We start from the raw sequence: 14,490 nt of genomic DNA, 5'->3' as shown, positions 1-14,490 counted from the left end.
GTAGTACTTCATATAATTGGTACACATTTTATTTATATTTTTATGTATTTCATTGCTTTATATTGTTTTTTATTATATATTATACTATATTATTTATGTTTAAGTAACGTGTATTCTTGGCACATATATATACTTTATATTTGTATAATAAAGATTTTTAATTTCTTCCATTTGATTAGCTAGACATTTATAATTAAGTAGTTTTAGTTTTTTTTTTTATGTTATTGTTTTATTAGTGTAGGACTACTTATGTTCTAAAGATAAAAAATCTCCATCTTAGAACAGGCTGAGCCATGTTAGATGGAGACTATCATAAACAGAGAACACTCCGTTTTCATTTTACATTAATTAGTTTTATATAGGTTCCCTTGTATGTATACTAATTTTTTGCAATAAATTTATAAAATAAATGACTAGACTTCCATATTCCCCTGTCAAAAATGTTTTCCCTCTCTGTTGCAACAAATTTAAATATGAATAACTCCCTAGGGAGGAAATCCAGCCAGTCTGCAAACATTTGGACACACTCAAAACATTGTTGTTTTATTATTTTGTTTGACTTTAGGTGCTTATTTTTTAATTTGAAAAAAAAACAGACACAAATTATGTTAACACACAATAAGTATTTATCATACATACGCTGTCCATAAAGCATTAAAAAAACTATAAAGACAAATTTACTATCCATAGAATTGAACTGTCAAAATAATCTTTATAACATAAGTAATCATAATAGATGTAAGATTAAAAAACAAATAAATACTTAATAATTGACACTTATAATATTTCATTATAAACAAACAGAGGCAGAGAGGCAGAGAGGAAATTACTCGAATGTAACCATGTCTTACACTTACTTTTACATTCATGGTAGCATTTTCATATGCATATTTAATCAACCTCGTGTATTTAGAATCAATCCTGGCATTTTCAAGTAAATAAACTGGAGTCTATGGTAAAAGAATTATACAAAGCCTCTAGAAAGATCGGTCTGGAAACAAATATAGACAAAACCAAGATTTTTAGTACAATACCTAGCAACTTTTTAATTTTAATTCTTAATTTTAACTTTTAATTTAAACTTTTAACTTAATTTTAGTTTATACTTTTCATTTTATTTTAACTTTTACTTTTGATTTTAATTTTGACTTTTGATTTCAACTGTTAATTTATACTTATTCATATATACATCTACTACCTGCCTCTAATAAATTATTGTTGGTTGAGAAATTTTACAAAGAAATTTAAATGTTCATGGAAGCAGAGAGAGGGGGAGGAAAGTAGAGTAGCTATACAATGTCTTCTCCTTTTTATGTACATTTTATTTAATATTTATATTTTAACTTTTTTAGAATTCAATTATTTTTCCCCTCTCCTCCTGCATTCATAATAAATTAGTGTGAAATCTGTGATTGGTCTTACTTTTTAAAATTATTCTTTTGTACCTTGTTTTATATAAAGACTATGATTTAATTAATAGATAAACATATGTACTGCAAGTAAAACTATCTGTACTGTTGACGAGTACATTTACCTTGGGCACAAAATCAAATTGGGAAAATTTAAACAAACTGCGGAACTGCCTAGACGATTCGGGTTAAGTTGGGCTACATTTGGAAAGCTGAAACATGTTTTCATAAATAAGTAAATCCCAAATAATCTGAAGGCCAAAGTCTAAAACTCTTGTGTTCTGCCGGTGGCAACATACGGTCTTGAAACCATGTCACTCACTGCTAGAAGTGTTCACAAAATTAAGTTGACACAGCTGTCTATGGAAAGACAAACGTTGAGTGGCTCCTTGAGAGACCGAATAAGGAATGAAGAGATAAGACGCAGTACAAAGGTGACCGATATCGCAGAAAGAGCGGGAAGAAATGGCAGTGGGCGGGTCATGTGGCGAGACAAGAAGTCGATAGGTGGACCCCCAGAATACTACACTGGATACCCTACGAAAGTAGGGAGACCACAGAGGCGATGGACTGACGATGTCGTCGAACTCATGGACCATGGATGGAAACAGAGTGCCCAGTACAGAAGAACATGGGAAAATGTAAAAGAGATCCAATAGTGGAGAGAAATAAGCTGATAAGAAAAAGAAGACAGTAATCCAGAAAAATATCACCAAAATTTCTGGATATAACTCGGACAAATATATAAAATTAGTATAAAAATTATTTCTTATTTTTCTGAATAAAGTATAAACTAAAAAAGTATCAACTCACCTGTGTGTAAATAAATATAAATCTTGTTTCCACAATATTATTTTCAATTACTGTGGGTAATATAGTCCATCACAGCAGAATGTCGAAAACTAAATGAGTGTTAATAGAACAAAAGTATTGGTTATGATTTCAATTAGGAAATACTTTTTGCGAAGTTTGTTGCTTAAGATTTGAAAGTTAACCGTGGCCTTGATTTCAATTCTGTTAAAATAACATTTGTAGATATATTTAATTGTTTTTAATAAAGTATAAAAAACATAACCATAAAAACAAAATACAAAACACTTCTGTTCATTAAAAAAATTAACAAATAATTTCAGTGGCATACACAGAAAAAAATCATTTGCAAAATAGATGATTTGCTACTTTATCAAACTTCAAAAACCAATTATTCTTAAATTGTTTTAATAATAACTGAGTTTCTAGTATTTTTAATAGTTTTTTTCATTTCAGGTCTCAGGTCTTGAATCACGCGTTTATTTTGTTGAATGTGTGCCGCCTCACTGACTTTGTTTCCACCAACCACCAGTGTTCAGCTCCAGATCGGGGGTCTGTCCTAGCAATTGACCAGTCGGACCACCGCAATTCCATCAAGAACGAACCAGGTTAGTAGCATCCATTCCTAATCTATCTCATTAGTTGGTGATTCACTTATTTAATTAAAATTAAAATACAGTCCACTCCGCTAAACAATATCGTAGAAGCCCTAGGGCTTTGCCCCCTGCAATTTCTCGCCCCGCATCCATGTGGGAATTCATTTTCCCATCAGTAATAATAATTGATATATTTACAAACCATATTTATTTATTTACATATACGCCCAATGGGCATTTTTCATAGAAAATGATTATAAAGGAAAGTAAAAAGACACAATGGTATATAATAGCCTAGGTGGGAGTGGAATTGGGAGAGAGGTGTTTATAATTTAATTTGATTCAGTAATTGTATGAAAGAAGACAACTTGTTATCAAAGACATCAAGACTGGTATGTTTGTTGGCAGACCTAAGAATTCTGGGCATAGGGGAATGAAAACCATAGTTAGTTCTATGGTTAGTATGAAAGAGTAAGTTTTGTCTGAGGTTTCTAGTTGGGATATTTAATTTTATTGAGCTCAGTAGTTCAAGCGCATCAAAGAATGAGTTGAGAATTTTTAATAGGACTAGAAGGTCGGATTTATTTCGACGGTCTTGAAGAGAAGATATATTTAAGCTAGTTTCTAACTCATTATACGAATATTGGTCTCTGGATAAGCCAAATTATTATTACAACAAAGTTTTTATTCATATTTTTTATTGAATTTAATGATTCTATTATTTGGTATATTGAATAATAATTGTAACGACATATGTAAAATAAATTGCATTTTATTATCTACATACCTTTGAAGGCGTCACTCAACAGACACGTTTAAAGCTAAGCGAACACTTGGGGATTTACAAAACAAGGCGACATTAAGTATCACGAAATATCGATGAAGAAATATTCTAGTACTTACTTTTTTGTATTAACCCTGGAGGAGGCAGAAACACGACGTTATTTACAACACAACTTTATAACAACAGAACTTTTTAAATATCAAACGTCATGCCAGGTAAATGTTAACCGTATCGCGAACAACTTAGTGCAAATAATATTTTGTGATGTTCACGTCGATATTGTTTGAACTTTCTGGATAATGTTAAACAAACGCAAAACTGTCACGACCACATCACTACTGGCTAAAAGTCATGTGTCAAATCTGACAGTTAGTGATTTGTAACCAGTCACAAAAAATATCGGCTTAAATGTTACTAGAAAAAAAACGTTCATATTTAAGTACTTTTATCAAAAGCATTTAAAATTATAAATATATCTGATTCTTACAGTTAAAAATAAACAAAACTTATATATCTATTGATTTCTGAAAAAAATGTAATTTATTTCGTTGTTTTTCGTTGAAAAGTTTCTTTTCAAATATCTGGTTAGTAACAGAGCGTGTTGTATCACTCTCAAAAAATAAAATTAAAAAAGTTCTACGTTATATCATTGCCAAAACCGAGCGTTTAAAATAAGTTTATTGAATAATTAAAGGTATTTATTGATTATTTTCTTAACAATAGTTCTAATATTAAGTATATGATATACGAGCAGCTTAATTTGCACGCGTACAATATTTTTAAAATATGTAAATCTGCTTTTAATGTCTAATGTCATTCATTTGGTTCAGGCCACATATTTCTTAATTATAATAATAATACTGTAATAATTACAATTACGTTTTATGGTTAATTGTCGCAACAAAATATATAGCAGGTTAAACAGCAGGTTCTATGTCTAAAGAATCCTCGGTCTAGGTCATTTTGTCCAAGTAGTGTAAAATAGGTTAAAACTTTGTTTTGACTTTGACATTCCAACAAATTGCCACTTTTAATACCACTAATGATTATTTATGAAACTGTAATCGAGAGCAGATATCTACAAGGTATTTGTGATTAATTTCTAACATAGCAAACCTTTATTATTTTGATTGTTTGTTGATATAATGAATGCTGTCCTAAATTGTTTAAGGAGTCTGTCATATTCAATTTGTATGAATGTACAATGAGTATATTTTACTGGTTGAAGTATTATTTTCTTTACTTCATCAATTTTCGGCCGTGTTATTTCTAAATCGTGTAAAAAGAAGTTCCAGCGTATAGTGTTTGTATCTATAACCTACTTCCACTGTCCATTAAAACAATTAGTGACAAGAAAATGTTCAAAAAGGCTATAAAAAAATGGATAGTGGAGCTAGGTAGAAGTAAAACGTATCGTCTCATTCGCCCAAACCAACATTGAATCACCCGCTCCACAAACATACAGTTTATGTTATGTTTTTGTTCTCTTATTTTGCGTTTTATATAAATAAAATAGGTATACAGAAATTTAATATAAACATAAATACGTAGTGTTTAGAACTGTTTCAAAATGTTGTTATTTCTCTTTGTATATTAAGTCTTCTTTGTATATTCTCACATGTAAAAAAATAAAAAGTATAGAGAACAAATTATTTTTATTATTGTTTAAAATGTAAAAAAAAAGATAAAAAAATGGTTACTCTCGTCACCATTCCCTTTCCGCACCTAATGGTGCATAGGGCACTATAGTGGTACACCAATTGCAGCGTATCTTGATCTTTTTTGTTACATGGAGGTAAAATGATCAGTCTTACACTTTAAAAACCAGTCCAGGGACTATGAAATGTTCTGGTGGGAAAACACCCTTTTAAATAAATATTTCATATCAATCATGTCGGGAATCGAACCTGAGACCTCTCGCATGGTAGGCAAATGCGCTGACCATTACATCACAAAGTTATTCTAGGCTGTAAATATTATATATACATCTTCTTCTTGCGGTGCCTTGTCAGGTCCCCCCGACGTTGGCGATCACTACAGCGGAAGCATCTCGGTCCTGCGCTACTCTTATATTCTGCAGCCAGGACACCTGCTCATTGGATACATTCGCCGTAGTGATTCCTGAGAAAAGATGACCAGAGTGGTTACCCGTTGCCTTCTCTGGTGGATTTTTCTGTCGGAGTTACCTTCCCTTAGCTGGTTGGTTCTGGTTTGGAGGCGTCAGAAACTCACCTTTCATCCTCTCGTTATCTGCTGTGATCAAGCTGTTAAAGTGTGATCCCATTGCCCGGGGTTCGCGACGTGGACGCTATCGAGTTGGAGTAGCCAGTAGTGTTGCTGGTGGAATGCAACTAGGCGTTCACAGCATTCAATAGAATCCCACCCTCCAGCAAGATGTGACTTTATGCGATCCTACTGACAGTTTGAACCCCTATATATATATATATACATAAGTTACCTTTTTCTTATATGGGGTACAGTTATTTTATAGTTTACACTTATTACATTAAGGCTTAAGGGTACTATATGAAATCTACGGAGCGCTCGATATAATAAACTTCATCAAGGTTACAGGAACATAAGGTGTGCTGGCCATATTATTACAATCGGGTTGTGGTCCCGTGGCTAAAAGTTTGGGACTCACGAGTCAAAGGTTCGTGGTTCGAATCCCACTCTACCCCGACTTGATTTCCATTTTCTAATAGTGAGTTATTTGCAACTCGTTAAAAATGGTCACCAAAATTGAAATCTTTGTGTAAATTATAAGTACGCTAATATTTCTTTTTCTTTAAAAAAGAAAATCCCTTAAAACGCCTAACTCTCCCTGTGCCATAATGACGACGAAGACTCAGGTGGCCCAAAATGTTGGACTGCATCAGTGCAGATACGACAATGTTGGAAGTGAGGAACTGGAGGAGAGTGGAGAAGACTCCTGAATACAGCCAAGGCCCACCCGGGGCTGTAGAGCTTATGGTGATGATGATAGTTTAAGCTTGGTATAAGGAAACTTAATAACTAAGACCCTTAAAATTGCAATTGTCTCTCTTTCTCAGGTAATGGTTGCAGAATAACTCAGCCCAGGTTGTAAACGAAATCTCTACGATGCCGCTGCTGTTTCACGTAATGGCCGCGTTCCGCGCTCCGAGCGGCGCTCGCGGCATTGCGGGCAAGATCATGCGCGAGTCCCTCAAGTGGCCGCCGCGGCCCAAGCCCTTCCCCTGGGAGGAGCGCCCCTACACCGTGGTGGACCGCATGCGCGGAGATACCACCTCCTGGCGCATGAACCCAAACTCCAAGGTCGGTTGCGTGTCCTCTAGTAATGAGGAGCGGTCTCTCAAGTGGCTCTTGCGTCTCATTCTATCTGATTGAAAAATTTTCGCTCATACAACCCGATGTCCTATTTTGCTCTTGATTTTAAATTATTCTGACAAAAGTAATACATTTGATATAAATGTTAAAAGAAGATAGATATGTAGTTCTTCTACGACAGTTTTTTTTTAATCTGTGGGTGGACTCACGATCTATAAAGCATAATGTAATTCGATACTTATGGTGCTCAATTGAATAATTCAATTTTTTTATTTATTTTCTTTATTTATTATTTTTGAATCTTGAAATAGGGCACACATAAACATATTCTTATGTGTCTTTCATAATAACAATGTACAGTAAACGTCATTTTGCGCCGGTTTGATCTACGCCAATTTACAATTACGCCGGTTGGCGCCGGCGTGGGATTCACCGGTTTGGCTGACACCAGACGACAGTAGGCGTCGCGATTCTAATAGCAGACACACTTTTACACGTTGTTTTATTCTATTACCGTGTACGCGAGTAGCCTATTGTGTGTGTGAAATTGTTTCAGAGTTAGTTTTCGTTTTGTGTTTAAAAAAAATTAAAAGGTATGATTATATGTATATGTATCAAAATGTGTATTTCCGAGTTAAATAGTGCAAATAGGTGCGTGTTTTTATGTTTTGCATGCGACTACACTTCACCGCCAATTATGTTTTGAAAACTGATATAAACTGATACGGTTTAGTTAATTCAACCCGATTAAGTGTTTTGGGTAATGCTTAAGGTTGCAATTATAAATGAACATCAAAATGTCTGGTTTCACGTGTTCGTATTTTTTATGTATTTTGACATTTAATCATCAGTGTAGCTATATAAGCAGCAAAGTGTAGTTGCATGCAAAAATTGACAATCCTCAAGTAGAAATCTTTTCTACCCCCGCAAGAAGATTTATAATAGCATCTTAGGTGTGTCAAAACTCAAAATACATTAATTCATTTGTCAGTTTGGAGAAATACTTTGAGCTGGACACACATTGAATTATTATTATTTTTAATAATACAGTAGCAGCTATGAAGCTGATGCGTGTATATCAAGTGTACACGTACATGGTTATTAAACATTATACATTGCTGTGTGCGTCTAGTTGACATTCACTGAACTAGCACCAATCACTTTCTCGGGAAGGCCATTCCATTTCTCCACGACTCGGTTTGTCAGGAAGTTCTTCCTAGGGTTGGATGAGAAGGAGGTAGTGGTTAGTTTCAATGAATGATCTCTGATATGGCGGTTTTCATTCATAGTAAACATTGATTTCAACTTGGGTACATTATATTGCTCAGTTAAGATCAAGTCACCACGCTGCCTCCCCTCTTCCAGTGAACTTAACCCGAGCTCCCTTAACCTGTCCTCGTATTTTTTATTTCTTAGAGAAACTACCATTTTAGTTGCTCTTCTCTGGACTTTCTCCGACAACTCTATGTCTTCTCTAAAATAGGGACTCCAGATTTGGTAGGCATACTCCAGGAGTGGAAGAACATATCTTTTATGAATTCTGAGGAACAATTGTAAATTTTTTTTAAAATATAATATTTGATGTTTGACTGTGTAAGTACATAAAATACCTAGCATCTGCAACGGGGCAGTTGTGTCTTGGGCCTTAATCATATTCTTTATGGATTAATCTATGGTGATTTTTCTCAGGTGGTGTTTGTAGAGGGCCCCCCGGCATCGGGTAAGTCTGCTCTCGCAATTCAGCTCGCCGAAGAGTTGGACATGCGCCACTTTCCCGAGCCGACCATGGACCACGAGTACATCAACCCGTACGGCTTCGACCTGCGCACGCTCGACCCCCAGATGCCCAAGAGCTGCCAGACGTACGACCACACCAACTTCTGCCGGACGCCCAAACACATGAACGCCGCCAGTTTCCAGATCTCCATGTACCGCATCCGCGCCATGCAATACCACGACGCACTCGCGCATGTCTTCAACACCGGACAAGGTGCTTTGTTTGCTTTTATCTTTCGATGCTTATTTTATTTCAAACTAACTAAATGATGACTGAAGAAATCTTGACAGAACGATATAACGTACCTAAGTTATTGAAGTTCACCACGATCACTATTTGTTAAACATTTTTTAAGTGAGTTCAATGTACAATGTTCACATTGAATTCAAATGAAATAGTCTTCTCGCTACAGGTTTTTTGGTCTTCCCTAAACCAGTGATCATTGACAGTAGCGTTTTTGCATTTAGCCCCCTCAAATAATAAAGAAAATTAAATCATTTTAAAAATTGTAGGTAGCAAAAATTGAATAAAAAATATTTAAACTTTTCAAAAAGGAAACAATAACTGACTGCGCCACTTACCGGATAAGAGGTAGGCTCACCATTGACAGGTCACTGGTTGCAAATTGCGTTATTAACACTGCTCCGAATACAAAATGAAAACCAGCACTCACCTTATACTGGGGTTCTCCACCTTATTTTTATTTATTTTATTAACATATACAGCAAAATTGCCTTTTTTACGTTGAAATTTTTTCGAAACTTATTCAATCTGTCAAAAGACGCTAAGCCGCGTACACCGCGCTTGCCCAAAATGGTGAATAAAATCAAGGTCAATAAAAAAATGTGTAAATTCTTGTCTCAAACTAAATTCAAAGTAGGTTCAGTGTAATTGACCATTTTGTTTAAGTGTCTAATTTTGATTTTTTACTAAATTGTGACATGAGGTTGACGCATGTTTAGGAAGATTAAAGTCTTTATAATCTTTATAATTAAAGTCCTTATAATTACGATGCAGAATGTTTTAAAATTTAGCAATAGAAATATTATTTGAAGTTATGAACGTAATTTGAAAAAAATATTGTTTAGTTATCTTAAAAGTGTGAAACAGTTTTGCCGCGATGTAAATGACAGTTGAAATTCTGTGTGCCATAGAAAAAATCATCGTATGCATTTGATGAAAATTCTAATTTTTATTTTCATGATTTTAAGGTTAAGTACCCACATAAAATTATTTAAACATGTTTTTTTTTTATTCAATAAAAAATAACACATTGTGATATTGACTGAAAAAAATACATAAAACAAAAAAATATTTTTAGTGAAATCATCGAAAATATGAAGAATCCCCAATTATTACTGTTTTACAATTTTTCTGTAGTTTTTCATTTCCTCACTTTAGCGTTTTCCTCAGTTCAACACTTTTTTCACTCCTCCCTTGAAAAATGTAAAACAGGGGTTGTACTGTATTTTAAAAATTATTTTTATAAAGCGATTTTTTTGCACCACAACATGCCAAGGGCCCAATTACACAGAACACCCAGGATGCGAAAAATCACATTAAATTTTTGTGTTCTAACCGGGAATCGAACCTGGAAACTTCGGAAACTTCCGTGTGTGAGTCAGTGTCTTAACCACTACACCACGGAGGCCGCCTCGTAGCATATTGTCTATACATCTAAATATTAAAATAAAGCAGTATCTACATAAAAAAACATACACAGATATATATTTTTTAGTTTGAATTAGAAAAATTGGCAGTGAAGTGTTGATAATATGCATATTAGAGTGATGATGTATGAGGTTTTTTATTTTTTTAGACATCAAAGTGAAAGGGGTCTAAAAAGTTGCATTTTGGAGCACATTGAACGTAAAAATTATTTAAAAAAATATTCCCTACTACTTTTGGCCCTCAACTGAGGTTTGAAGTTTATCACTGTCTGAACATTTTGTTAATTATCTATATTGATAAAATTATTTTGTGTTAGTAAAGAAATAACTTAATCACATTACAAATTCGAAAGCGCTTTAAAACTACCGAAATGGAAAAAGTTTACACTCCACGGAACTAATTCCGTCGAGCGCCTGGCTAATATTGACGAAAACAATGGCCTATTATAACAATGCCACCCATTTATTACAAAACAAAGTGCAACTCACGCCCTTAGATGCATATTTAATAAGATTTAATGCACATTATAACATTTAATTAGACTGATTTTCTTACTTAAATACGAAATGACAGCCGGTTTACTCCAAAAAATCGACTTTTTCGAAAACTTCAAGCTCTGGTTGAGGGTCAAAAGTGGTATCGAATATTTTTTTAAATATTTTTTGCATTCTGAGTAATCCAAAAGGCAACTTTTTAGACCCCTTTCATTTCAAAATTCGGAAAAAAAAATTATCGGCCCACCTTAATGCATATGTACAGTATAAAAATATCAACTTTTTACATTATTTTTTAAGGTGTCGTGATGGAACGCAGCTTATACTCGGACTTCGTCTTTGCAGACGCGATGGTCGATTGTGGATACATAGGCCGGCAATACCGCCACGCGTACACGCTCGTAAGAGAAAACACGATAATGGAATTCCTCCGCCCGCACCTGATTATCTACCTCGACGTCTCTCCCACCAAAACGCTGGAGAACATCCGCAAGCGGAACCTCCCCCACGAGAACGGCTCTCCCGTGTTTGCGGACGAGAAGTTTGTCACGGCGTTGGATGTGGCGTACAAACAGAGGTATCTGAAGCACATGCAGCAGCATTCGGAGGTGCTGGTGTACGACTGGAGCGAGCCGGGAGACACGGAGGCCATCGTGGAAGACATAGAAGTCATCGATTTTGATAATTACTGGACGCATGACATCAAAGGAGCGGATTGGAGGTGATTTAGCTATTCATCTAGTCAACAATATTTTGAGTACCGTAGTAAGGGGGTGTTAATGAAAAGCAGACTGTATAATTCAAAAATAATTATCATTCAATTTTGAGTAAGGTTGGAATATTTGAGTAAAGCAAAGGAGCACAGAAATGGACCTACCTTTGATGCTATGAGGATGTTCTTCAATATTTGTGCACTGGACGATGAAAGTTCACTATGAATTATGATATTAAACTAATTATCATAATAACTTTCACAACGACGCATTTTATAGTGACTTTATTTATGGGAGAATAAATAAAATAATTATTAATTATTAATCACCGCCACCAATAATTTAAAAAAAATAAATATAACTATTGATAAAGCGCTCCCAGCGCCAGCCTGTTCTCAGTGAACGAAGAAACTAGCCGGTCATTCAAGCTTATTTCTCTGAAAAAATTTAGACTTTATTTTGCATTGTAACTCAGTTGCGGTATTTTTATACTATTTATTAATTTTTTTACATGTGTCATCATCATCATCATCATCATTCCCTTTCCGCATCTAATGGTGCATTTGGCACTGCATTGGTACACCAGTCGTAGTGTATCTTGATCATTTTTGTTAAATGAAGGTAAGATCATCAGTCTTACGCTTCAGGTACCAGTCCAGGGACTGTGAAATCGTGGGCATGCTGGCAAAAAGCTTTAACTCTCTAATACCTGTTTTGAGATTTCAAGCATTTCAGTTTTGTTCCAATTTAACTCTTTTATATCTTATTTAAATATAGTAAGACGTTTAGTGCTCATTTAAGAACATGTTTTTAATTTTTCCGTTTCTTAATTTGATATTAAGTAAATATTAAGTTATTAAAAGTTATATTAATATTAAGTTATAAAATACCGGGTGTACGACTTAACCTTAAATTTATTTTTAAAACTACAGATATATGAAATTTAATTTAAAGTGGCTTGGTGGGATTTTACTTTTAGTAAAAATATAATAACTGAATTTTTTTTAAATTGTAAAAATGTATAATTATGCTATTAAATCAAACATAAACTAATTAATATGACTTAGTGTACTTTGTCAGTTTGTAGAGCGTAATTTTTTTTACAAAACTGCATCATTAAGTCGAATCCGCATATTTTCGAGTTAACGCTTTTGCCAGTATATCTACGAAATATTCTAGTGTAAAACACCTTTTTAAATAAATATTTCATGACTGATCATCTTACCTTCATGTAACAAAAATGATCAAGATACTCTGCGATTGGTGTACCAATGCAGTGCTTTACGCACCATTAGGTGCGGAAAGGGAATTATGATGATATGAACGTAGTTATGCAGAAAGCAGCCAGCCATAGAAAAGTGAAACTGAGATAATAGCACTTTTATGAAAAGAGTGAATATTCAAATATACACAACAGTCTGACATGTTTTTGACTTTGACAAATGATGAACAACGAATACATTAGTTTTTTTAAATATTACAAACAAGAATCTAATTATGTATTTAACCAGATTTCATGATTTTCAAAGTGGCGTAAGGTTTTTCTAGTGTTGTGGGTGTTTTCTGCAAATTCAAAAATGCCGTTTTTGTGATCGACACAATTTTCATAAAGTAATTTTAACAGTTTTTTGTGTGAAAGCGGTCTGGCTGTTTTTAGCAGAACATAGAATCGACCTTACTGCATCCGATTACACCAATATCTCATTTTTTTCAAAATTGTGGACTGGCGGCTTTCTGCATAACTACGTTCATATGCATTTACAAATTTATGAGTATTTTTTGTTGCTTACCTATAAAATAAATCACCGTTCGCTACTGTATTCAAGCCCCGCTTTTTCGCCGTTCATTAATTTGCCATTACCTTCGCAGGCTGTACACGGAGCAAGACTTGAGCGACCTCCGCATGGAGTTCACCAACAACAAGCTGGAGGTCCACTGCTTGTTTAACGTCCCCCCTCCAGACAACACGCCCGACTTCGAGGTGAAGGCCGAGGACGCCGTGAAGAAGAAACGCCTCATCGAGGCTGCGCCCGGCGGCCGCTACATCCGCGGATACAACAAGGACATGGGAGACAAGGGAATCATCTTCAAGGATAACATCAAGTGGCGAGAGGGCTTCTAGACGCGTTAGACTGTACTTGTAAATAAATTATTCATTCTAAATTAACTCAATTTCTTTTATTTATTTATTTATGCAACAATTTTAGTCAGCTTTGCTTTCCAGGGGTGGTATTCTGAATGCAAATGCGCAGGTATAAAATGCATATTTACGTATTAATTAAACACACGCTAACAGAGCGATCTCTTCGCGCGTAATTTCGTTCAGAATACCAGCCCAGGAGTGTAAGTTTTTTGTCCAGGCTACCATTTCTCAAAAAAGATATAAGGGTAAGTAGTAGGTATTGGAATAAAATATACATATATTTTTTATTTATTTGTTCTCTCACAATTTATGCATCATTTTTTTACATTAAAGATAAGGGTCCCTCACTGGGTGTCCCGTGCCGAGGGAGACATTTTATATAATTTTGAAACATGCCTTATTAAACATAATTAAATCTTAATATCAAATACATATAAAACATAATAAAAACACATAAAACGCATGAATAAAAACGTCTTTCTGCTTATTTGGCCTGATCCACTCATCAATCTGTGCGCATCTTTTAGTGACAGTATTTACTGATTGTCCTTGTGGACAACAGATGTAGGTTGTACTTTTTAATGAAAAAGTAGACCAATCTCGAGGAGTTGTTTTAATTTTAGATTGCTCTTGCAGCATCAGGGTCGAATGTCTAGTAACTCTAGTAGTTATGCTATGTCATGGGAAGTATTGAATAATTTTTGTATGAATACAGCATCACCTTTCTCTTCCTTAATCTCCTCTCCTTTCCTCTTTATTCCTTTTTCCAGTTCGCTGGATTTTA

General features: G+C 34.5%; 2 protein-coding genes across 3 annotated transcripts in view; one reads left to right on the top strand and one right to left on the bottom strand.

The window, feature by feature from the left end:
- LOC148282222 (glutathione synthetase-like) overlaps nt 1-3,980 on the bottom strand; it is an 81,683-nt gene extending 77,703 nt beyond the window's left edge. For both annotated transcript variants that reach the window (XM_088225427.1, XM_088225429.1), the window contains exon 1: nt 3,719-3,980. The gene's annotated coding sequence lies outside the window, so the exon portion shown is untranslated. The remainder of the gene's footprint in view (nt 1-3,718) is intronic.
- Nucleotides 3,981-4,030: 50 nt separating this feature from the next.
- ND-42 (NADH dehydrogenase (ubiquinone) subunit ND-42) lies at nt 4,031-13,730 on the top strand. Its single transcript, XM_088225424.1, has 5 exons — nt 4,031-4,293; nt 6,653-6,896; nt 8,598-8,898; nt 11,151-11,571; nt 13,433-13,730. The coding sequence occupies exons 2-5, from the start codon at nt 6,702-6,704 to the stop codon at nt 13,683-13,685; spliced, it is 1,170 nt and encodes a 389-aa protein (XP_088081550.1). The 5' UTR covers nt 4,031-4,293; nt 6,653-6,701; the 3' UTR covers nt 13,686-13,730.
- The last annotated feature ends 760 nt before the right edge of the window (nt 13,731-14,490 follow it).

The sequence above is a fragment of the Micrasema longulum genome, unplaced genomic scaffold (assembly GCF_059751315.1).
Source record: "Micrasema longulum isolate JH-2025_06_02 unplaced genomic scaffold, ASM5975131v1 h1tg000359l, whole genome shotgun sequence".
Taxonomy (NCBI): domain Eukaryota; kingdom Metazoa; phylum Arthropoda; class Insecta; order Trichoptera; family Brachycentridae; genus Micrasema; species Micrasema longulum.
This window is presented reverse-complemented; position numbering and strand designations above follow the sequence as displayed.

Bases quoted from the DNA above. Each gene is read 5' to 3' on its own strand.
- ND-42 (XM_088225424.1), top strand. From the start codon at position 6,702: ATGCCGCTGCTGTTTCACGTAATGGCCGCGTTCCGCGCTCCGAGCGGC. The intron at 8,899-11,150 runs GTGCTTTGTTTG...TTATTTTTTAAG, and splicing joins TGTCTTCAACACCGGACAAG to GTGTCGTGATGGAACGCAGC. The intron at 11,572-13,432 runs GTGATTTAGCTA...TTACCTTCGCAG, and splicing joins ATCAAAGGAGCGGATTGGAG to GCTGTACACGGAGCAAGACT.